The 19,324-nt window shown below is 45.1% G+C and overlaps 2 protein-coding genes across 2 annotated transcripts; one reads left to right on the forward strand and one right to left on the reverse strand.

Moving 5' to 3' along the window:
* Positions 1 to 3,100: 3,100 nt before the first annotated feature.
* On the reverse strand, positions 3,101 to 3,615 carry LOC116883237. Its single transcript, XM_032884245.1, has 2 exons — positions 3,605 to 3,615; positions 3,101 to 3,530 (listed from the first exon to the last, which is right to left on the reverse strand). The coding sequence occupies exons 1-2, from the start codon at positions 3,613 to 3,615 to the stop codon at positions 3,113 to 3,115; spliced, it is 429 nt and encodes a 142-aa protein (XP_032740136.1). The 3' UTR covers positions 3,101 to 3,112.
* Smim13 (small integral membrane protein 13) lies at positions 3,501 to 17,663 on the forward strand. The gene is made up of 2 exons (XM_032884555.1): positions 3,501 to 3,749; positions 17,283 to 17,663. Exons 1-2 carry the CDS (start codon positions 3,674 to 3,676, stop codon positions 17,471 to 17,473), a joined length of 267 nt encoding a protein of 88 aa, XP_032740446.1. The 5' UTR covers positions 3,501 to 3,673; the 3' UTR covers positions 17,474 to 17,663.
* Positions 17,664 to 19,324: the final 1,661 nt, after the last annotated feature.

Consider the following 19,324-nt stretch of genomic DNA (forward strand, 5'->3'; position numbering starts at 1 on the left):
GAGGGTTTCTTCAGGTTTTGTTGTCCAAGCCTGTCCTTGAATTCTTGGTCCCTCCTACTTCACTTTCCATGGTCTGGGATTACAGTTGGGAGCATCACAGCTGTGAAGATAGGGTTCTTAGAGCATTCTATGGCAGGAAACTGTGCTGTCATTCACGCGGGGTCCTGGGTTAGAAACTTGGGGGTTTTAAATGACAGGTGATACTGTGTCATTTAATGTGTACAACTTGAGGTTTTGACTTACTTGTTTTATGTGTGTGTAATAAAAATATGCTTTGCTTCACAATAGTTTTTAAAGATGCAAAAAAAATAGGTGTAGACATTTGTGTCTGTGTGTGGATTTGTGAACATGAGTGCAGGGTCCATGGGGACCGGAAGAGGGCACAGATGCTCTGGAGCTGACATTAGACGTCGGTGCTGGGAACTGAATTTGGGTCCTCTGCAAAAGGTTCCTCTGTGAATTTGTTTTTAAGCATGTTTTTGTCTCTCTAGGCCCAGAGTTATCCTAGTTAAAATCCACTATCTTCCCCATTTTTAAAAAAATAATGCATTGTTATGGTGTGCACCATCCACAATAACATATCTTAAACTTACCTAACTGTAATATCTCACTTTTGACCAATACCCCTCATCTCCCTGTTCCCTGTATCCCCCCAGCTTCTTTGAAAGAGGAAGAGGGTGGGTTCAATTCTCTCCTACGAGATCAACATTTTTAGAATGAAATCATGCTGTATCTGGCTGACTGATTTATTTCACTAAATATAATATCCTCTAAGTTCACCTCTATTTTGCAAATTATTGGATTTTGTTCTTTATTGCCAAGTAGGATGCTCCATGCTCTACTCAGCCACAGTTTCTTCATTCACTCTCTTAGTGGGACATTAGTTTGGCCCTCCATCTTGGCTACTGTCAACTATTGCTTTAATGAAGACGGTGGCACAGATGTCCCTTTGGAATATTGATTTCATTTCCTTTGGATATATACCCAGCAATAAAATTACTGGATCATGTTGTATATCTAATTTTAGTATTTTGAGGAGCCTACATGTGGTTTTCCATAATCACTGTATAAATTTACATTTTCATTAGTGGGCAAGGGTTCCTTTTCCACTAGCCTTCTTTCCTTTCTTTCTTTCTTTCTTTCCTTCTTTCTTTCTTTCTTTCTTTCTTTCTTTCTCTCTTTGTCTTCGTTTCCTTTTTTTATATGAGATATGGTCTTATATAGTCCAAGCTAGTCTTGACTTCACTATGTAGCCAGGGCTTGCCCTGAATTTCTGATCTTCCTGTGCCCAACTTCCAAGTGCTACTAATAATGGCATATGCCACGGATCCAGGCCTTTCAAGTCAATTTAGATTTCTGTTTTCTTCATCTTTACGTCTAATTCATCCACTAATCCTAATGATTTAATGTGTCCTAGACTTGACCACTTTTCACCAAGCCAGAGATCACTGTCCTCATTCGAACCTTTTACTTAGATTTCCACAGTGATTTTCATTCAATAGTTCCAGGGTAGTTCTGACACGTGTCCAGAACATCCCGCACATCTGAAATTATTCTTTGAGAGCAACAGAGGATACATTACAATCACTTGGGAGCTTAAAACAAACAAACAAACAAACAAACAAACAAAAAACATTTTGTCTGCTCCTTGCCCAAGAGACTGGAATTCATTTAGTGTGGGGATAACAGATGGGCATTTATAGTTTAAGTCTCTTTTGGTAAGTCCAAATGTGAATCAGACTTGAGAAACACCGTCAGGGGTTGGAAGGAAGGTCAAGCTTGCCTGGTTCTTGGGGGTTTTGCACACACTGTTCTCCCTACGAAGAAGCTCTTCCTGTAGGTCTTTCCATAGCTGGAATTTTACTCAGGAATCGGATTATATGTCACTTCCTCAGGTAGTTAGTTCTTCCTTGATGTCCCCAATCTCAACACCCCTCTGTTACTTATTTTCATTAGAGATTTGCAATTCGTATACACCCCATTTATGTTATTGTCTGTATCTTCTATGGACATTGTGAGTGTCTTGGGCTCAGGCACCATTTTAATCACATGGCTCTATCTTTGGCACCTCAAAGAAGTCCATGGCACACAGAGGTGTTTGTTATATGCAAATGAAAGAGAAGGTTGGAAACTTAGGATTTTTCCTGATTCCTTTTGAACTAGATCTATTCAAGTGTGTTCCTTTCGATCAGACTGTAATCAAATGTGCTCTGTTATGCAAGTGAATTGGTTCATCCACTAAAAATGAATAAGTTGATTTCTAAATTTATTGCATTGAGCTCAACTCTCTCCACAGGAGCTGTATATTAAATCTTGTGCAAAGAAAGTAATGCCTTGTTGTATTTTTATATGCAGCATTTATCCAAAATGCTGTTTCTTAGTTGGAAAGCAGTTTACACAGTAGGGCATCTGGGAAAGGCTATCACAGATTTGCAGTGAAAGCCTTGAATTCTCATGGAGGAAAGCGCTGATCCCCTTTTTCTGTTGGAGCACCTCTTGCATTAACAGATATGGCAGAACTGGGGAGTTTTAATTTCAAATAGAAAAAAAGGACTTGAGATAAATACCTTGTTTTTCAGAAGTTAGTTCAAGCAAATGTGGCAAAACCTTCAGCTATTGCTCATATGTTGCTTGAATTAAAGCAAACAACTGAACAAAACTTGCTAAACAGATAGGTGAATTAAGGGCACAGATGTCCCTACGTCACTCACGAGTTACTTCTGAAGTATATTATCTGTGAAAACATAACACAACATCTGCTTCTGGATGAAGGGGAAAAGGCTTTCCAGATTCTGATGTCTTTCGGTCAGGGGACTTATTTCTTCACAAGTATCTAACCTTCGCCGGCGGCAATAGGTTGGGTTCAAGTACAACCTGTTTTTCAGGAAACAGCCGTCCCCTTTTCCCTCTTGCTCACTAAAAACAATTTTCTATTTGAATCAACGGCTGAAATGTAACTGGCGCCTCAATAAAGTCTAGTAAGGGAGACAGTCCAACGCACAGACTTGGAGAACAAGAGTCAGCAGTGTATAAGTCGGAGGTGGCGGCTCAAGAACACCAAAGGCACAAGGGACGGGAACGGAGAGCGAGGAGAAGCCCTGAGCAGCGTTGACTACTGGGAGTGGTAGTTCGTTGTTAGGCAGAGACCTGCAGCTCGGGCCGAACTTTGAACTACATTTCCCAGCAGGCCCGGCGCAGCGGCTGAGTCGCTGCGGAGTGGGTGCTTGGTGATGAGCTGCTGCGGGGGGAGGGGGCGGGAGCAGAGGAGCAGCTGCGGTGGCCTTGGGGAGTGGTTGACTTCTGGCGTCTCGGAGGGCCGTAGGGACCTCGCGTGAGTCGCGGCCAGGGCCTGGCGTTCGCCGCGCCACCTCCAGCTGACGCTTTCCCCCTCGACGTCCGCCATGGCAGCGCGTCCGTCCGTCGCCGGCTTCTCCGCTCGCCGTGGCTCCGGCTCCCCGGAGCGATGAGGCGGTAGTGGCACCCCGCGGCCCGCTCGTCCAGCGACTCGGTCGCCCCGGCCGGGGGCAGGTCTGCGGGCCGGACACGCCGCGGCCCGCCCCCGCACCGCCCAGTCCCGCCCCCTGGGGGCGCTGCCCTCGGGCACCCGCAGCCCATGCTGCCGAGCCACTCTGCCTCCCGCCGCTGAGCCTGCGCCCACCCCCAAGCACTCAAAATGTGGCACAACGTGGGGCTGACTCTGCTGGTGTTCGTGGCCACGCTGCTGATCGTCCTGTTGCTGATGGTGTGCGGTGAGTGGGGGCAACGCCACGGCGTTGGGGGTGGGTGGTCGGGAAAGCTTGCGTGGACAAGTGTCCACGGTGGTTACCTCGGTGGTCTCGGTGGCCTCCCAAGATCGAGTTCAAAGGAGTCATGCCTCCTGCTCAGGGCAGGTCGCCCCGGCATCACCGAGGAAAGCTCAGCGAACCTTTAGGGCTGGCATCCTGACTCCAGGTAGAAGCACGTTTCTACTTCCCCCGGAGGTTTGTCCTTGGTTGCCATAATTCCACAGTCTACCAAGATATTTCACCGTGGCCTGTATTCGAAGGAGAAGTGATCGGTTTCATCTTTTTATTTTATTTGGATGTTCTGAACCTAGTGAGAGATTTCATCACCTTTTGGGTTTCCAGCGCACGTGAAGTTGTTTGTTTACTTCAAGTTCAGGCTTTAACCAAATTCCGAGCTTACGTGATAATAGGCAGAGCCTACAACACGCCGGCTGTAATAAACTTCCAGGGTCAGGTAACCTAATTCTTGGTTTCTGCTGTAATGATGCTGTTTGATTTGCTGTGTGTATTTCCCTTCTCGGAACGAGGGGACGTTAAACTGTTCTCAAGGGGTGTTTTCGATCCCCTCTTAATTCGTTATGCACATAGCTGATAACCACAGGTCTCAGTGAGGAGGATGAACAATTGAGAGAATTTGGAAAGTATTTCAAATAAATGGCAATGAGCGTTTACAAGACCAAAGTATGGGTTTGAAGTGATGGAGCATTGGGTTAAAATTTTTTATAAATACCGTAGAGCTTATTAATATAGTTAGTGCTCAGTCCAGTGGCTGTGCTTGGGAAAGATATGTACATACATATTAAGATACCTATACGTGTTTTTAATTTTTGTCAGTAATGCTGATGGAGTCAAGGGCCTCACATATGCTAAGCACATGTTGACTTACTGAGCTAATCCCCAACCCTAAAATTTTTGGCTACTTCTAATGACTCTAGATCTAAAAAAAATTCCTTTTAAACAGTGTCTCACTATGTAGTGTAGCCTTGGCTGGCCTGGAGTTCATAGGGACCAGGCTGGTCTTGAACTCAAAGGTCCAACTGCCTCACCTCCCAAGTGCTAGGATTAAAGTTGCCAGTTTTTCTTTTTTTAATGACATAAAAAAAATTAAATAACACCTCCCAATTTTCTAATGTGTGAACGAGATGATTTCATTAATTGTTGTTTAAGATTGTTTTTCTGGGTTTTTTGTTTGTTTGTTTGTTTGTTTGTTTGTTTTTTGAGGGGAGGTGGTGGGTACAGGTAGACAGGGTTGGCTTTGAACTTGCTATGTGGTGGAGGATGATCCCTAGAATGCTTCACCCAGTTTAGTCAATGCTAAGATTGATTTGCAAGCTCCTGGCAGGCTAGGCAATCTGCCCCCAAGCTCAAGGTTCTTGAAATAAGCATAAACAGATCCTTGAGCATTAGTTGGACACATGGAAGGATGAAGGTGTGTCCCACCCTTTCTACTTGGAGTGGGAATGTGACATAAGCCATGCTACACCGTGGACAGAACGCCTGTCAAACTTGCTCTGAGGCATTCTAATCCCGATCGCTTTCTTACCTTTCACTGGCCCCTGGCTGCATAGTTTGACTAGGTTTTCCAAGCATGCCTCCTGCCATTAGTTTCAGGAACTAACAATTTATCACGTAGTCCAAATACTGTTCCTTTCTGGGAACCTAATGGCAGGGTAGTGCAGCCTTTTGTTCTGAGTAGAAGGTGGTTGGAGGTTGAAGAGAAGAGGGAAGGGGCAGACCAGACTTGCGACCTGGGGGTGCAGTGTTAGTTTGCTGGGGCTACGTTGCAGAATACCACAGACTGCCTCATTACTCTCACGGTGCTGGAGGCGGGAATGCTTGAGGGCATCTCCCCTTGGCGTGTAGATGGCTGACATCTCCTGGTCTTTTCATAGGGTCTCCCCACTGCAGTACCTGATGCCAGTCTCTGGGTTGGGGCCCTGGCTGTGACCTTGTTTCCTTTCCAGACAGTCACATTGGGAATTAGGACATGTAACACATGTTGGAGGGCAGGGTGTAGCTCAGTGGTTTAGGCATATGCCCTTAAAAGAATTCTTAGCTTTCTTGTGATCATCAACCCGTTCGAGAGCCTACTTAATGCTTTGAAAAAATTTCAAGGAAAAAAAAAACTCTATGAACACATTTTTCTTTCTTACCAACACCTTTTTCTTTTGGTCTTATTTATCAGATTTTGTTAAACCAATGGAGAGAATTCGGCTTAGCAGCCTCTGCCCATTGGGCCAGGTCTCCTGTTTTCTGAGCTCATCCGATTCTGTCACCCTTCTGGTTAGTGCCCACTGGACACTGGATCGTAATCCATCACCAAGTTGGCCCCAAGGAATCAAAGTTGAGTTTGCTGGAGAATGCTGATAAGCTATTTCACACAGTGAATTCTAAATTTCAAACTTCCTAGGGAGGTTTTCCTTCTGTATATATTGGCTTCTTTTTCATTTTTTCTTTTAACTTCATTTTAAAGTGTTTTCTGCCTGTACCATTCACTGAAGCTGCCTTTTGTTGAGGTGGGTCATGAATGGCTTCCATGTTACTGAATGAATGTTCACTCACTTGATATTTTTTTCTTATTGAGGTTTCTGACCGAGAAGCACTCTGGGCTTACATACACTGTGGTATTTTCCTTCTACAGTGGCTGACATCTTTTCCACCCCACCCCTAGCCCCAGCCCCACCCCCAAGTCAAGGTCTCACTGTAGCCCAGGCTGTCCTAGAACTGTAGGCCAAGTTGGCCTCAGACTCACAGAGATCCACTGGATTCTGCCTTCCAAGTGCTGGGATTAAAGGAGTGTACCTCTACCTCCAGCTAGTCAGATTATTTTAATAAAACCTGGATATTTTATTTTGTTCCGCTTTTTAACCAAAGAAACCATTTTAAACACCATAGTTCCTTTGACCTATGTTTTATTTTTACTCTACACTTATTTACTTGTGCATGTCTTGATAACTTTCATTACTACAACTGAGTCTGTAATTGTGACACTTGATTAGTTGGGTCTGTAACCCAGGTTCTTGCACAGGCAAGTGACCTAACCGTGAGCTGCATCCCCAAGCCCCTAGTATCACCTTCCCTGTGTGTACCTCCCAATCTACACAGTCCAGAAATAGTCCCCATATGTTCAGTCCGTTGCTTGTCCCACCCCTTCCAAAGCCCTGTTTCCTTCTTAGCAGCTGTGGGTCTCACACACTAAGCTGTGCTTTCCCTGCCGGCCTGTCCACGGTCTCTTCCCCTTGTCTTTCTCACACTTTCTTCCTTTGTAGGTGAAAGCTTTCTAAGAAAAGGTGCATGAGAAACAGTGTTTTGGGCTGCAAGCTTAAAAAGTGTTGATTTTCAGCCCTGATCAATGCTGATCTGAGGTTGCAAATTACTTTAAGCTAGAGTTTTAAAATTATTTCTTTTTTCCCCCCTAGCTTCTAGGGCTGATTTTAGAAATTCAGTGCTCCCCCCTTGGTGACTTGGTTTCCCTCTTCTTTTGGTTTCTTGCTCACAGATGCCTTTTTCCATCGCCTCCTTGCCCTGGTGTACTGAAATGTCAAGGCAGGCCTTGCTTCACTCTTCGTTCATTCATTTTTTTTCTGGACACACGCAACTGAGAACCCCCTTCACTTCAGGAATATTTTCTTTTAGATAAATGATCATTTCCTAATTTCCTATTCTTACCTGTACCTGGACTCTTTTCTTGGACATCTAGAGAGAGTTCTGCTCTAGATGTCTTTGCTATGTTCATATTTAAGGGCGAGGTAATTAAAACAAAACAATAGGTTCTTACCTGGCTATGTGGAGGTGCACACGTTAATCCCAGCACTTTGGAGGAAGAGGCAGGTGGATCTCTGAGTTCGAGGCCAGCCTGATCTACAAAGTGAGTTTCAGGATAGATAGAACTACACACAGAGAGACCTTGTCTCAAGCAAACAAACAACTCAAGAAAGCAACAAGACATACCAGACCCATGGGTTCTCTGTTGGCTGTAGGCTTATCCACACACGGTGATTTGGTGATAACTTAGTGTGTATTTGACACACACCCTCTGCTGTTAATGTAGAGATCAATTCTTCTGAGAGTATCAGCATTCGTTTGTTTGTTTTTTCCCGGAGAAGAATTCTATTATTTCCTATTTGGATATTATAAATGTATCTGCCTGTATGAATAGACTTTAGTCGGTTGCTTTTTCTCCTCCCCGCCCTTTTCTGGTTCTTGAATGTGTTTTGTGTCTAACTGGTATCCCTCTCTGCTGTTAAGTTTCTAGTGAGATTAGACCAATGTTGAGTGGAGATTCTCTGAAGTAGGAAGGCTTCATGGCCAATTAGACAGTCCATCCTGAGAACACCGAGTCCTGGGACAGCTCTGCAGCTACCACAGGTCCCATGGCAGTTGGATCTGAGAGCCAAGATCAGTTCCGGAACAGCAGCTCTGAAGGTGGTCAGAGCCATGAGGTTGGGAATCACAAAGAACCTACGTTTCCGACTAGGAGGGTCGTCCATAAGAAGTATCCTGGGTTGTCTGAAGCTAGACGTTCAGTCAGTGTGCATATGAACAGCTGGCTGCAGGGCTTTAGCCTAGGGTCTGACCCGCTTCCTGCACAGGGGATAGTCTTTGTTGGCTCCAGTCCACATCTGCTGGCTTAGGAAGCTTCCTTATCTCTCTCTATCCATAGAAGGTTTTTTTTTTTATTAGATTTTAAAAAACAACTGATAGTTTATTAAGGGTGGATTTAGGAGAACAGCCTTGCCTGAGATGTTGGGAACCGTATGCTTAGTCTCAGGAGCCCATGACAGTCACTCGTGCATTTTCACCCGGAAGCTTCACCAAGGTGGCCCCACGTGATTCTTTCCCCTGTTTGCATCTCTGGCTAAGTCCCTCACCTCCAGAGACTCCACCTGGAGACTAGGGGAATTGTGATACAGTGAAGTGACAATTGTGATTTTTCTGGTATGTTTCAGTTTCTAAAGCATGGCTATGGGGTAGCTTCCTGACTGACTTGTCCACAGAAACAGTGTGGCTCCCTTAGAAAGACTTAGCAGGGGGCTGGAAGAATGGAGTTCAGTTCTGTTCCTAGCAAGCAATGCGGTGTGTGTGTGTGTTCTGTTGTAAACGTTACTTTTTGTTCTAGAATCAGGTATTTATTCCACAAAGTATGTGTTACAATGACTTTAGCAGATGTTGATTTTTTTTTTCTAGACAGGAAGTACAAACAGCAGATTGTAATTACCTTGAAAGGAACACTTGGGAAACAACTGGTTAATCGCAGCTTACTCAAGTGGTGGGCAGGAGTGCGTGTGCACGTGTGTCTCTCTCTGTGTGTATGTGTGTCTGTCTAAGGATTAAGGCAGAAAGTACTTGATTATGTTGTCAAAATGAAACCGGCCTGTTGGAGACTGGGCTGCTCTCTAATTCTGATTTCTTGCCATCTCTTCACTCCTGACTTCTTGAGAAAGGTCAGGTAAATAGTTTACCTTCATCCTCAGGACATGCAGCTTAGGCAACAGTGTCTGACTCGGTCTGCTTTGTTCAGAGGGACAATGGCAGTCTGGTTACTATTTAACACTTGCAGTTAGAGTGTAAGCACTGTGATGTCGGAGGCTTAAGTTGCTTTGCTCACTGTGCAGAACCTAGGGTAATGGCTGACACATAGTATAGCAGGTCCTCATTTGAAGGATGAAGGAAAATCCCTCTCTAACCATTGAATCCCAGTTATAATTGCTAAGTGTGGTATAAACCAGGATTGCGTCAAACTGCTAACTCTTGTTCAGTGAAATATACTTAATTAGATTCTTAGGAGAGGGTGGTCATGGGTATCCAAATTAACAGAGCACCATCTGTGTCCCCACGGATGCCATCCTTCAGCTGGGAAGACAAACTGCAGGTCACTAGTAACACCAAGGCTTTAGGTCATAGGTCATGGGTTATAGACACGGCCTCTGAACAGAGAGGTTGCCTTGTTTTATCTTATACCTTCACTAGGTTGCAGACTCAGATCCCTCTCCTTTAAATGTCTGTAAAAAGCAAGGATTTCCTTTGTTCTCTGAGTGACTGTTGGAGCTCCTAGCTCAGCTTCTCTCTCTCAGTAGCTATCCCTACTAAACCAGAGATGTCTTGCTGTCTTATCTACCTGGACCAATTTTATTGTTATTGATTAAGACAGGCTCTCACTGTGTAGCCCTGGCTGCCCTGGAGTTCTCAGGTACCCACCTGCCTCTGCCCTCAGTATGTTTGGATGAAAGGCTCAGACCACCATGCATGGCAGAATCTTAATTATGTCAAACACTGGTTCCCTGACCGCCTCACCACCTCTGAGTCTTCACCTAAATCACACTTCTCTTTTCCCACAGACCCTGCAGGATGGGTTTATCTTCCTTATTTCCTGCCCACTGGGCTAGGTCATACCTATTCACCTAAATATCTGACGTGATTTCTGAGGTACAAAGATAACCACAATCTGGTTCTGTCTTTAAGCCACAACACAGACAGGGATCCAGCTTAGTCATTTAAAGACACTTCAGGTATCTGAAGAGGTCCTTTAATGTGGGTATGGTCTGCTCACAGATGGCATGAATGTTTTTGCTTTTATCATTCTCCTTTCAAACAGATCCCCCTCTCTGAGTTTATCTCTGCACTGTCATGAAAAATAGATTTGGCACAAAGCCCTTGAGACCCTTAGACTAGCCTATGTGATAGAGCTGTATGCTATCAGGACCCTCTCAAAGCCTCTCACAGGGTTTATGCCCAGGAAGTGTCCTTCGGGTCCCTAGGTTACTTTAGGATGAGCACTGGTCACCAAAAACATCAAGCATGTAAAGCGGGGAGTTTGAGCCCCTCTGCCTGACTTCCAGAGGGTGCAGGGAGACACAGAGCCTGAGTCATCCACACTGCTAATCCGTGAGTACGACTAGCATTTTCAAATGTAGCACATCTGAGACCACACTCCAGGCTTTGTTTCTCCAGCTCCTTGACATCTTTCTCCTCTCAGTTGCCAGCGAGGCTCTCTAGCCTGTCTGGAGACAGGACCCTCTCTGTTATGCACTGGGAGGGCCCTCCCAGTCCTCTGCTCTTCACCACAGATCTCATTGTCATTGGACGAACATCCTGCAGTACCGACTGTGCTTGGATCACAGTGGGCCCTGACAGATGTTTAAAAGAGCAAATCAATGAATCAGTTTTCAGCCCCTTAGCTGGGGTGAGGTGATGGGTGGATGATGCAGGGGGCATCAAGATACCTGCACAGATACAGGCACCAAGGGGTTTCATGGGAATGTCAAGATTCTCCAGGCTTGTAGAGCAGTAGCTTGAAGAGACAGGAAACCAGTTGGATGGTGTATGTTGGGCTGAGGAGACAATCATAGAGTTGGACGACCGGAGCTTTGAGGTTGCAGTTGGCTCGGCAACAGTGGTGGCCTGTCTCAGTTAGGGTTTCCTGCTGTGACCATACACCATGACCAAGGCAACTCTTATAAGGACAAGATTTAATTGGGGCTGGCTTACAGGTTCAGAAGTCCAGTTCATTATCGTCAAGGTGGGAGCATGGCAGCATCCAGTCAGGCATGGTGAAGGAGGAGCTGAGAGTCCTACGTCATCATCTGAAGGCTGCTAGGAGAATACTGACTTCCAGGCAGCTAGGGTGAGGGTCTTAAAGCCCACTCCCACAGTGATGCACCCACTCCAGCATGGCCACACCTTCTAATAGTGCCACTCCCTGGGCTGAGCATAGACAAACCATCACTTGATGCTTCTCTCTGCTTTGTGGCAGTGACAAGCACGTGCAGTTTGAAGCTTTAGGGCTGATTCAGAATTCATGGCTACATAGGTCCTAGGAGGTTGGACTGTGTTGTAGTGTGTGCAGTGAATTTGATCATGCTTTGTCCCGGAAACAGTGCCTTGTCATACTTCTGCCACAAAAACCCAAGAACTTGATGCACTTAAGTTCATTGTTGTGTCCTAAGTTAGCTGTAAAATGTGTGTCTTTCCTTCTGGCCCCAAGTTCCCAGAATAATGACTCTGAGACTTAAAATATGTTTACAAACACTTGGCCAGGTTCCCCAGTTAGACTATAACTTAATGTCCCATTTATTCTAATCTTAGTTCTGCCAGGTGGTTGATTGCTTCTACTCAGTTCCCATCATGCTTCTGTCCACCTCCCATGTTCTGTCCATCCCCATGCCAATATCCAGTCTCCCTACTGGATGTCCCACCTTCTATTTCCTGCTTAAGCTTATAAGTCAGTCAACATTTTATTGATAGGTGCTGCATCCGTACAGTACACAAGAGGTTCTCTCTGCAGTTAGCTTGCTGGCTTTCTTTAATAGCTGGAACTTGTACATACAATCCCAGAATTTGGGAGGTTGAGGCAGGAGGAGCTTAAAGTTTAAGGCCAGTCTGGGCTACTGTAGCAAGATCCTGTCTTCAAAGGGGATGGGAGGTAGCAACCAACCCCAGTGACTTACAGATCTTTACGTGTAAGGCTGCTTTTCTGAGTTCTTACTCAAAAGGTAACGTCCTCTTGCCCCCTCTCCACTCTTTAGCTATTAATAGGCCGAGATCTTAGGCATACGTGCTCATAACTCTGGACATTCCTCCTGCTCCCCCTGCTCCCCTGCTCCTCCTCCTGCTCCTGCTCCCCCTGCTCCTCCTCCTGCTCCTCCTGCTCCCCTTCCTCCTAGTGCAGTTTCCTGCTGACCTCCACTGCCGAACTCTCTTCCTTGGGCATGACTTTCTTCCCCTTTTTCTGTGTCCTTCCTCCCAGCAGCTGCTGAGATTTACAGTACACGAGTGAGTCATCTTTCATTATCCCAGAACCCAGGGCCTCTGGCAGCCAGTTTTTCAGCCTTACACTGGTTATCAGTCTAAGGCTGGAGCAGGATCCAAACCTACCTTTTAAAAAGCTGTGAAGAACTCATCTTAGCAGTCAGCCTTGGTGTAAATAGGAGGTGAATAGAATTTCTCTCTCTCCTCCCCTTTCTCTCCTTCCTGTTTTTCTTTCTAAATCCCAGGACATGGTACAATACCCATGTCCGTAGAACAAGAGTAAGCAAGAAGTTCGTCATCTGTGAAGGATCTGGTGAGCGAGCTGTGCTTCTGAAAACTAGCCCATGCTGCAGGCTCTAAGGGGGTAAAGGTCATCTGGGTCTCAGTGTGCTTTCTTCTTCCATCCTCCCGTTCCCAATGCACACAACACACCTTATCCTAGAGCCTGGAGTCCAGACTGATCCATTCTACTCTGAGGTGAAGTTGACGCTGTGAATCTGATCTGGCAATGCTGTCCTTTGTGTCTGTGGTGGCTCCTGCTTTGCAGCCCACACACCTCCGTCCCATTTGGTGTGTTTGCATATGTAACAATATCTGTAAGGTGAAGCTTCACTTTATTTTTTTTTTTTCTTTTTTTCAGAACTGGGGACCGAACCCAGGGCCTTGTGCTTGCTAGGCAAGTGCTCTACCACTGAGCCAAATCCCCAACCCCTGAAGCTTCACTTTATATTGTGTAACTTCGCACTTGTCTTTTTCTACATTCAAAGTGTGCAGGAGAGTGAGCTCTCAACATATTCTCACAACACAACTTCAACTAGAGCGTAATCAAGCTTTGTGTCTAACTGACAATCTGCTACTCTATTTTCTGCTGTTACAGTAGAATCCCGCACACTAGGTAAATCATGAAGGACAGTTGTTATTTGGTGTGTAGTTGTGGAGGATCATGGTCCTAATACCCAGTGAGCCCTTGCTGTGGCATTATGGGATGGAAGGTCTGTGGGATGATCCCTCAAGGCTAGTTTCTCAGAGCCCCTAGTCAAGGATGGGGAAAGTGCTCAGTTTGAGTCTTACCATCTAGGAACTGCTGCAATTGGGAGTCTTTAAGTAGGGTCATTACACTGGGCCCTTTTTGACTATGTTTCATGTTTACAGTGAACCTTATACCTCAGGAAAACTATGCCCTTCCTTCATCCTCCTCTGGGGGCTGACTTTGGCCCCTACACCAAGTAATTGTTGTGCTCTGTAGGTTGGAGACTCATGCAGTGTAGACAATCACTAATAGGTAACCTTTTAAAGGAATCTGGAAAGGTTTTGTTACTTTGTTTTTTGATGCAGGGCCTTGCTATAGCCCAGGCTAGCCTGGAACTCATTATCTTCCTTCCTCCAGCTCACTTCCCAGGGATAACCACTAAGTCCAGCTTTTTAGATCAACTTCAGCTAGTAGATTTGTCTGTGAGCTGGATGGGTGTGATGGTGTGTGCCTGACGTGGGAGGCTTGTACATCAGTGTAAGGGCAGCCTAGACTACACCTCAAATTCCAGGCCAGCCTAGGCTACAAAGGGAGACCTTATCTCAAAAAGCAAGCCAACAAAACCTGCCTGGGTGGACTGAGCAGCTTCTGTAGTGGAGACTGCCCTGGGAGTCTTGCCCAATAAAGAGGCATTTGCCAAGGCTCTCTCTAAGCTAATCTACCAATTCTCCTCAGATTTCTAAATCTATCTGTTCCTTCTCAGGAGTGCTGTGGTAAACACACAGGGAAAAACAGACCAAACCAAGAGAATGACTAGTTCATGAGGAATAACCAAGTTAACTAACAACCAGCTAACCACCAGGGGGGCTCTCAGATACCCTTGTAAGCTTTAAGAAACACCCCGCTTTGGTCTTAGAGCCTCTGTTACTGAAACCACTGGCCTTACTGAACTAGGCGAGCTACACAGTGCTCTGCTTAGGGATTTTTTGTTGTAAGGTCAGGACAGACGAGATGCTAGGGTTCCTCAGTCAGAGCCCTGTTGCTTCTGACAGTGTGACAGGACAGTTTAAATCAAGTGACACTTTGGCTGGTAGCTGATATGTACGAAGCTTTTCCTTAGAGTACTTGTCCCCAAAGTTAAAAAGAAAAATTAGTGGTTTCTTTCTTTTTTTTTTTTTTAAAGATTTATTCATTTATTATATATAAGTACACCAGAAGAGGGCATTGGATCTCATTACAGATGGTTGTGAGCCACCATGTGGTTGCTGAGAATTGAACTCAGGACCTCTGGAAGAGCAGTCAGAGCTAGCTCTTAACCGCTGAGCCATCTCTCCAGCCCCCTTTTTTTTTTTTTTTTTTTTTTTTTTTTTTTAGTGGTTTCTTTTCCTGTTTAACTAACAGCTCTGTAGTGGTGTCTTAGCTTAGACTGTTGAAATTTTTCGACAAACTGTTTTACAGATTTACAGACAACTCCATTCTCTTCCAGTCGTCTGTTTGCTTTTCACTTGCACTTCCTACCCCGTCACAGCCACTGCACAGTGAGTGTCCATCCTCTCTGGCTGCCGGCGTGAGAGCTTTGTGTTCACGGTACAGGATTTTCCTCTCAGTCGTTCCGTGGGAAGCACTGTCACTCTCTGAGTCCTTCCTGCCATCCCATGCTCACCCTCTACCACTCGGAGGGAGACAGAGGCATGTTTTGTGAGTTTGTCTAGATGTGGGGCAGGAGTGTCAGTGGTTGGGTGGGTTAGCAGGACACTTTGGGAAATGGAGAGTATAGATGCAGCAGCCATGGTAACCATGGTAACCATAGCAACCATAGCCTTTGGGATTCTACCTTCTACTAAATCTCAGCCCACCCCTAACCACCGGGATCGAATCTCAGTTTTGTTCAAGTTGAGAGGAAGCGAGTCTGATTCAAGAGTGCGTTTTCATGTCCCAAACTTCTGGACTGCTGCCGTCCTTTTGTAGGTTTCTGTCCCAGGCACTGCCTTCTCTTGACTGTCCCACAGGGGACTGCCACTGTCTTAGGGATTGTTAGTGCTTTTCTGTCAGGGACTTTGTGTTATCTATCTCTTCCCTCATTCTTTATTTTTTCATTTACTTATTTTTATTTTATGTACACTGGTGTAGAGCCCAGGCTACCTCAGACTCACTACATTGTCAACCTCTGATCTCTCTGCTTCCACCCGCACATGTTGAGATTTTAGGCGTGCACACCTGGTTTTATGTGGTTCTGGGGATTGAACCCAGGGCTTTATAGCTACACAAGCTCTCTGTCAGCAGAGGTCCTTCCTCAGCCATGGATGGCTTGGGGATTCTTTTAAGGTTGGTGTGCTTGCCCTGGAATTCAGGAGTGTTGATCATACAACCTTATGAATATTTCAGAAGCCATTAAATTGTATGCTTCAAAAGGATAAATTTGATATGTGAATCATCTAAAAAAATAGAATTTGAAGAAACAGATTTTCCTGTCCTGTTAGCCTTTGAATTCATGTCAGGTGAGGGGTTTGTAGGACCCTTGTCAGCGACAGGCACCTAAACTCTTTGGATGTTTCTTCCTCCAGTCCCCAGAGTGCAGCTTCATGTGTCTTGGGTCGGAAGCAGGGTTCCCCCAGTCTGATGTCTTTCCTCTAATCGCTCCGCTGATGCCGCAGGGAATTTTGGGTGAAAACAGAGCATGTTAATTGGAAATATCAAAATATTATTTTACAAAGCTGGGGCATTTATGCATATAGTTGACCCAAAATACTGAGGGTCTTCTCTGGTTAACATGCAGAATTCAGGCTTAAAAGAAGGCAAAACCCAAGAAATGGGCTAAGTCTCATTGGTTGGCCTTTTGGTAGTAAAGAGCGAATGAATGTTGAGCTCTCTTTCATAAATGGCTGCAAGAGATAAGACAAAGTGGACACTACGTGTGTATGGCAGCCTAGCTTAGCATGCTGGTAGTTAACACTTCTGTTTCATGAAGTCTGTGTCATCAGAAAATGCTATGGCCTGCTGGCCTCTTTGAATCAGTGGTGGGAAGGGAACACTGGTGCCGAGGCTGACTGGCCTGATTTTGCATGTGTTCTAAGCTTGGGGCATGAAGTGGTGATTTTTTAGCTGCTCTGCTTTATGCTCCCAGCAGTCACCTTTGGCAAACCTCAGTCTCCAAAAACAGTTACATTACAATTTACAGTAGCAAAATTACAGTTGAAAAGTAGTAAGGAGAATGTCACCACAACATGAGGAACTGCATTGCAGGGTCGCAGCGCTGGGAAGGCTGAGAAGCACCGCTGCAAATGTGGTGTCAGCTGTGCCCTTTTCACTGTGGCACAGTTGCCTCGTGCTGTCTGACGTCCTTCCAGTCTGCCCTACCTTGAGCAGAGCTCGTTAGTCACATGCCTCTCTTCTACAGAAGCAGTCTCCTCACGACTGCTCTTAGTACAGTGAGTAGTCTTACTTACTACTCAGAGGGCTGGCATTGGAGATGGAATCTTACCATGTAGCTCAGGCCAGCCTTGAACTTGGCATCTACCTGCCTCAGCCCCCCAAGAGTATGTGGCGCCATCCCCCACACCATTATAATGTTAATGCTGGATTCTAAATTCCATGAACGCAGGAAGTTGTTCTCCTGTATACTCTAGAGATTCTCCTCATGCCTTTCACATCCTAAGTCCTTATGTTCGATGTGTGAATGCCTACTGTATACTGTGTGGTTATAGTAGACGGTTCAAAAGACTGCAGGGCTCTGAGTTGAAAACACTGGTAATTTGTCTTAATGTTTTGTGTTTCTCCAGGTTGGTATTTTGTATGGCATCTGTTTTTATCTAAATTCAAGTTTCTGCGGGAGCTGGTGGGAGACACAGGATCCCAGGAAGGAGATAATGAGCAGCCTTCGGGGTCTGAAGCAGAAGAAGACCCTTCGGCTTCTCCACTCAAGTTGAGATCTGCTCGTCAGCGAAGGCCGCCGGTTGACGATGGCCACTGAGTGGAGAGTGAGCCGCAGCTTCCGAGCGTGGTCTGAGGCAGTTATGAGCTCCGTCCTTAGTGACCTAGCTTCGAAAGTTACTAAGTGACCAAGGAACATTTGCAATTGGATTTATATCCAGTTAAACAAAAGATTTACACGTAAGCCATATAGAAATAAAAGGGAATTTAAACCAAATTGGGCCATCGCAGATTTCGTCTTGGATGTTTTGCTTCACTAGGTCTCCTTAATACACTTACTCGCTGGCTCCTGGACTCACCCACCCACCCTTCTTCCTTCCTTCCTTCCTTCCTTTCTTTCTTTCTTCTTCTTTTTTTTAATTGCACTGGTATAAATCTGTAAACATTTCAGGCTTTAAAAAAACATGTTACTAGTCATTAAAATGTACCCTTTTCTTGACATTTTAACTTGTCAGAAATTGGGACATATCTCATTACTGTCAACCAGGTAATATCTTGTCACTATCCTAACTCATGCATATGTGACTTTGCAGCTTGTTACAGTGTCATTACCTCAGCTGATGTGTATATTGTTGTTATCAAACATTTCAGGTTTAATTGGCATTTTAAAAGTGTTTTTAAGACAGCACTGTGACTCAGCACTGAAATGAAAGGTTATTGTGTGTGGAAAACCATGGAAACGGCATTGGAACATTTTTTTATATTAATGATGCCAACGTCTGTGGCTGGAGAAATGATCACAATTCTATATTTTCTCGCAAAGAAACAGCAAAGTGCTTTACAGGACTTAAGAAAGGAAGAGACCCACAAGTTGACGAAACTGTGCTGTCTTTTGTCAGCAAGGCACTTAGAAAACAATTGCCTTTCTTCATGCCAAGCGATCAGTCAGAGGCAGGAGAAATCGCCAGACTCCTCAGAATTGATCTGACAAAATTTAAAGCAGAGGGAGAATTCACGGAGAGGACCGCCATTGAGACATCCAAGTTTTATCCAAAGCTGCCTGCTGGTGTTAGACAGAGGCAGTGGTGAGCAGCCCTGGGAATGCTGCGTGGCCAGTGCTCTTGCCGTGGGTGGGAAAGTACAGATTCCTACAAGTAATCTGAGAAATGATTTGGAAGTGGGTACGCGGAATAGGAAGTTACAGTTACAGCTTACCCAGTTTATTTCACAGTTTGTTACATAGACACAAGATTTATGTGATAAAATATTTTAGAACCTGGGATAAATGCAAAATAAAACATGTGTCTGTGATACCAGGTACATGCCATAGCTTAATGGGCAAAGCTTTCTTCTTAGAGATAGATCCTGTGCGTGCTAATAGGTGGCCACTTAGATTAAGTAGAATGACAACATGTAAATTTACTTTTCAAGACAGCAGTTATTTATTGGAGAATTTAAGTTTAAATCTTACAGTGTTAACAGTTATTTTTTATGAAATGCTTTTAGGGTAAACCTATTGGGGATTTTAGTGTTAGGAATCTCAGAGCTGTCTTCTCCTTTATGGAGAATGAGACCAGTCCCTCCTTTATATGGGGACTTAAGTTCTGGGCTCGTGTCCTAGAGAAAGTGCTTCACGACAGCAGTTCAGCCACAAGACCTCAAGAGCACTAGGGCTTGAGAAAGTACCTGTCTGACTGTACAGTGCCTCTTGCCGGGAGTCCATGTTTGTTCTAACTGAACTTCGGACTGTTTACTAGAAAAGAGTGATGGATTGATGAGCCTTCTAGTGTTGTCCGCTCCGTAGGGAAATGAGCTGCAAGGCCAAGTTCCTTCCTCCTTCTTGTTGTTCACAGCCGTGCTCAGTCTCACGTGTTACCTCACCCTGCGCTCTGGCAGATGCTATGTATTGTCTGCTGGCACTGCCCACGGTGAGTTCCTAAGTGTAGGCCTC

This window comes from Rattus rattus, chromosome 14 (assembly GCF_011064425.1).
Source record: "Rattus rattus isolate New Zealand chromosome 14, Rrattus_CSIRO_v1, whole genome shotgun sequence".
NCBI lineage: Eukaryota > Metazoa > Chordata > Mammalia > Rodentia > Muridae > Rattus > Rattus rattus.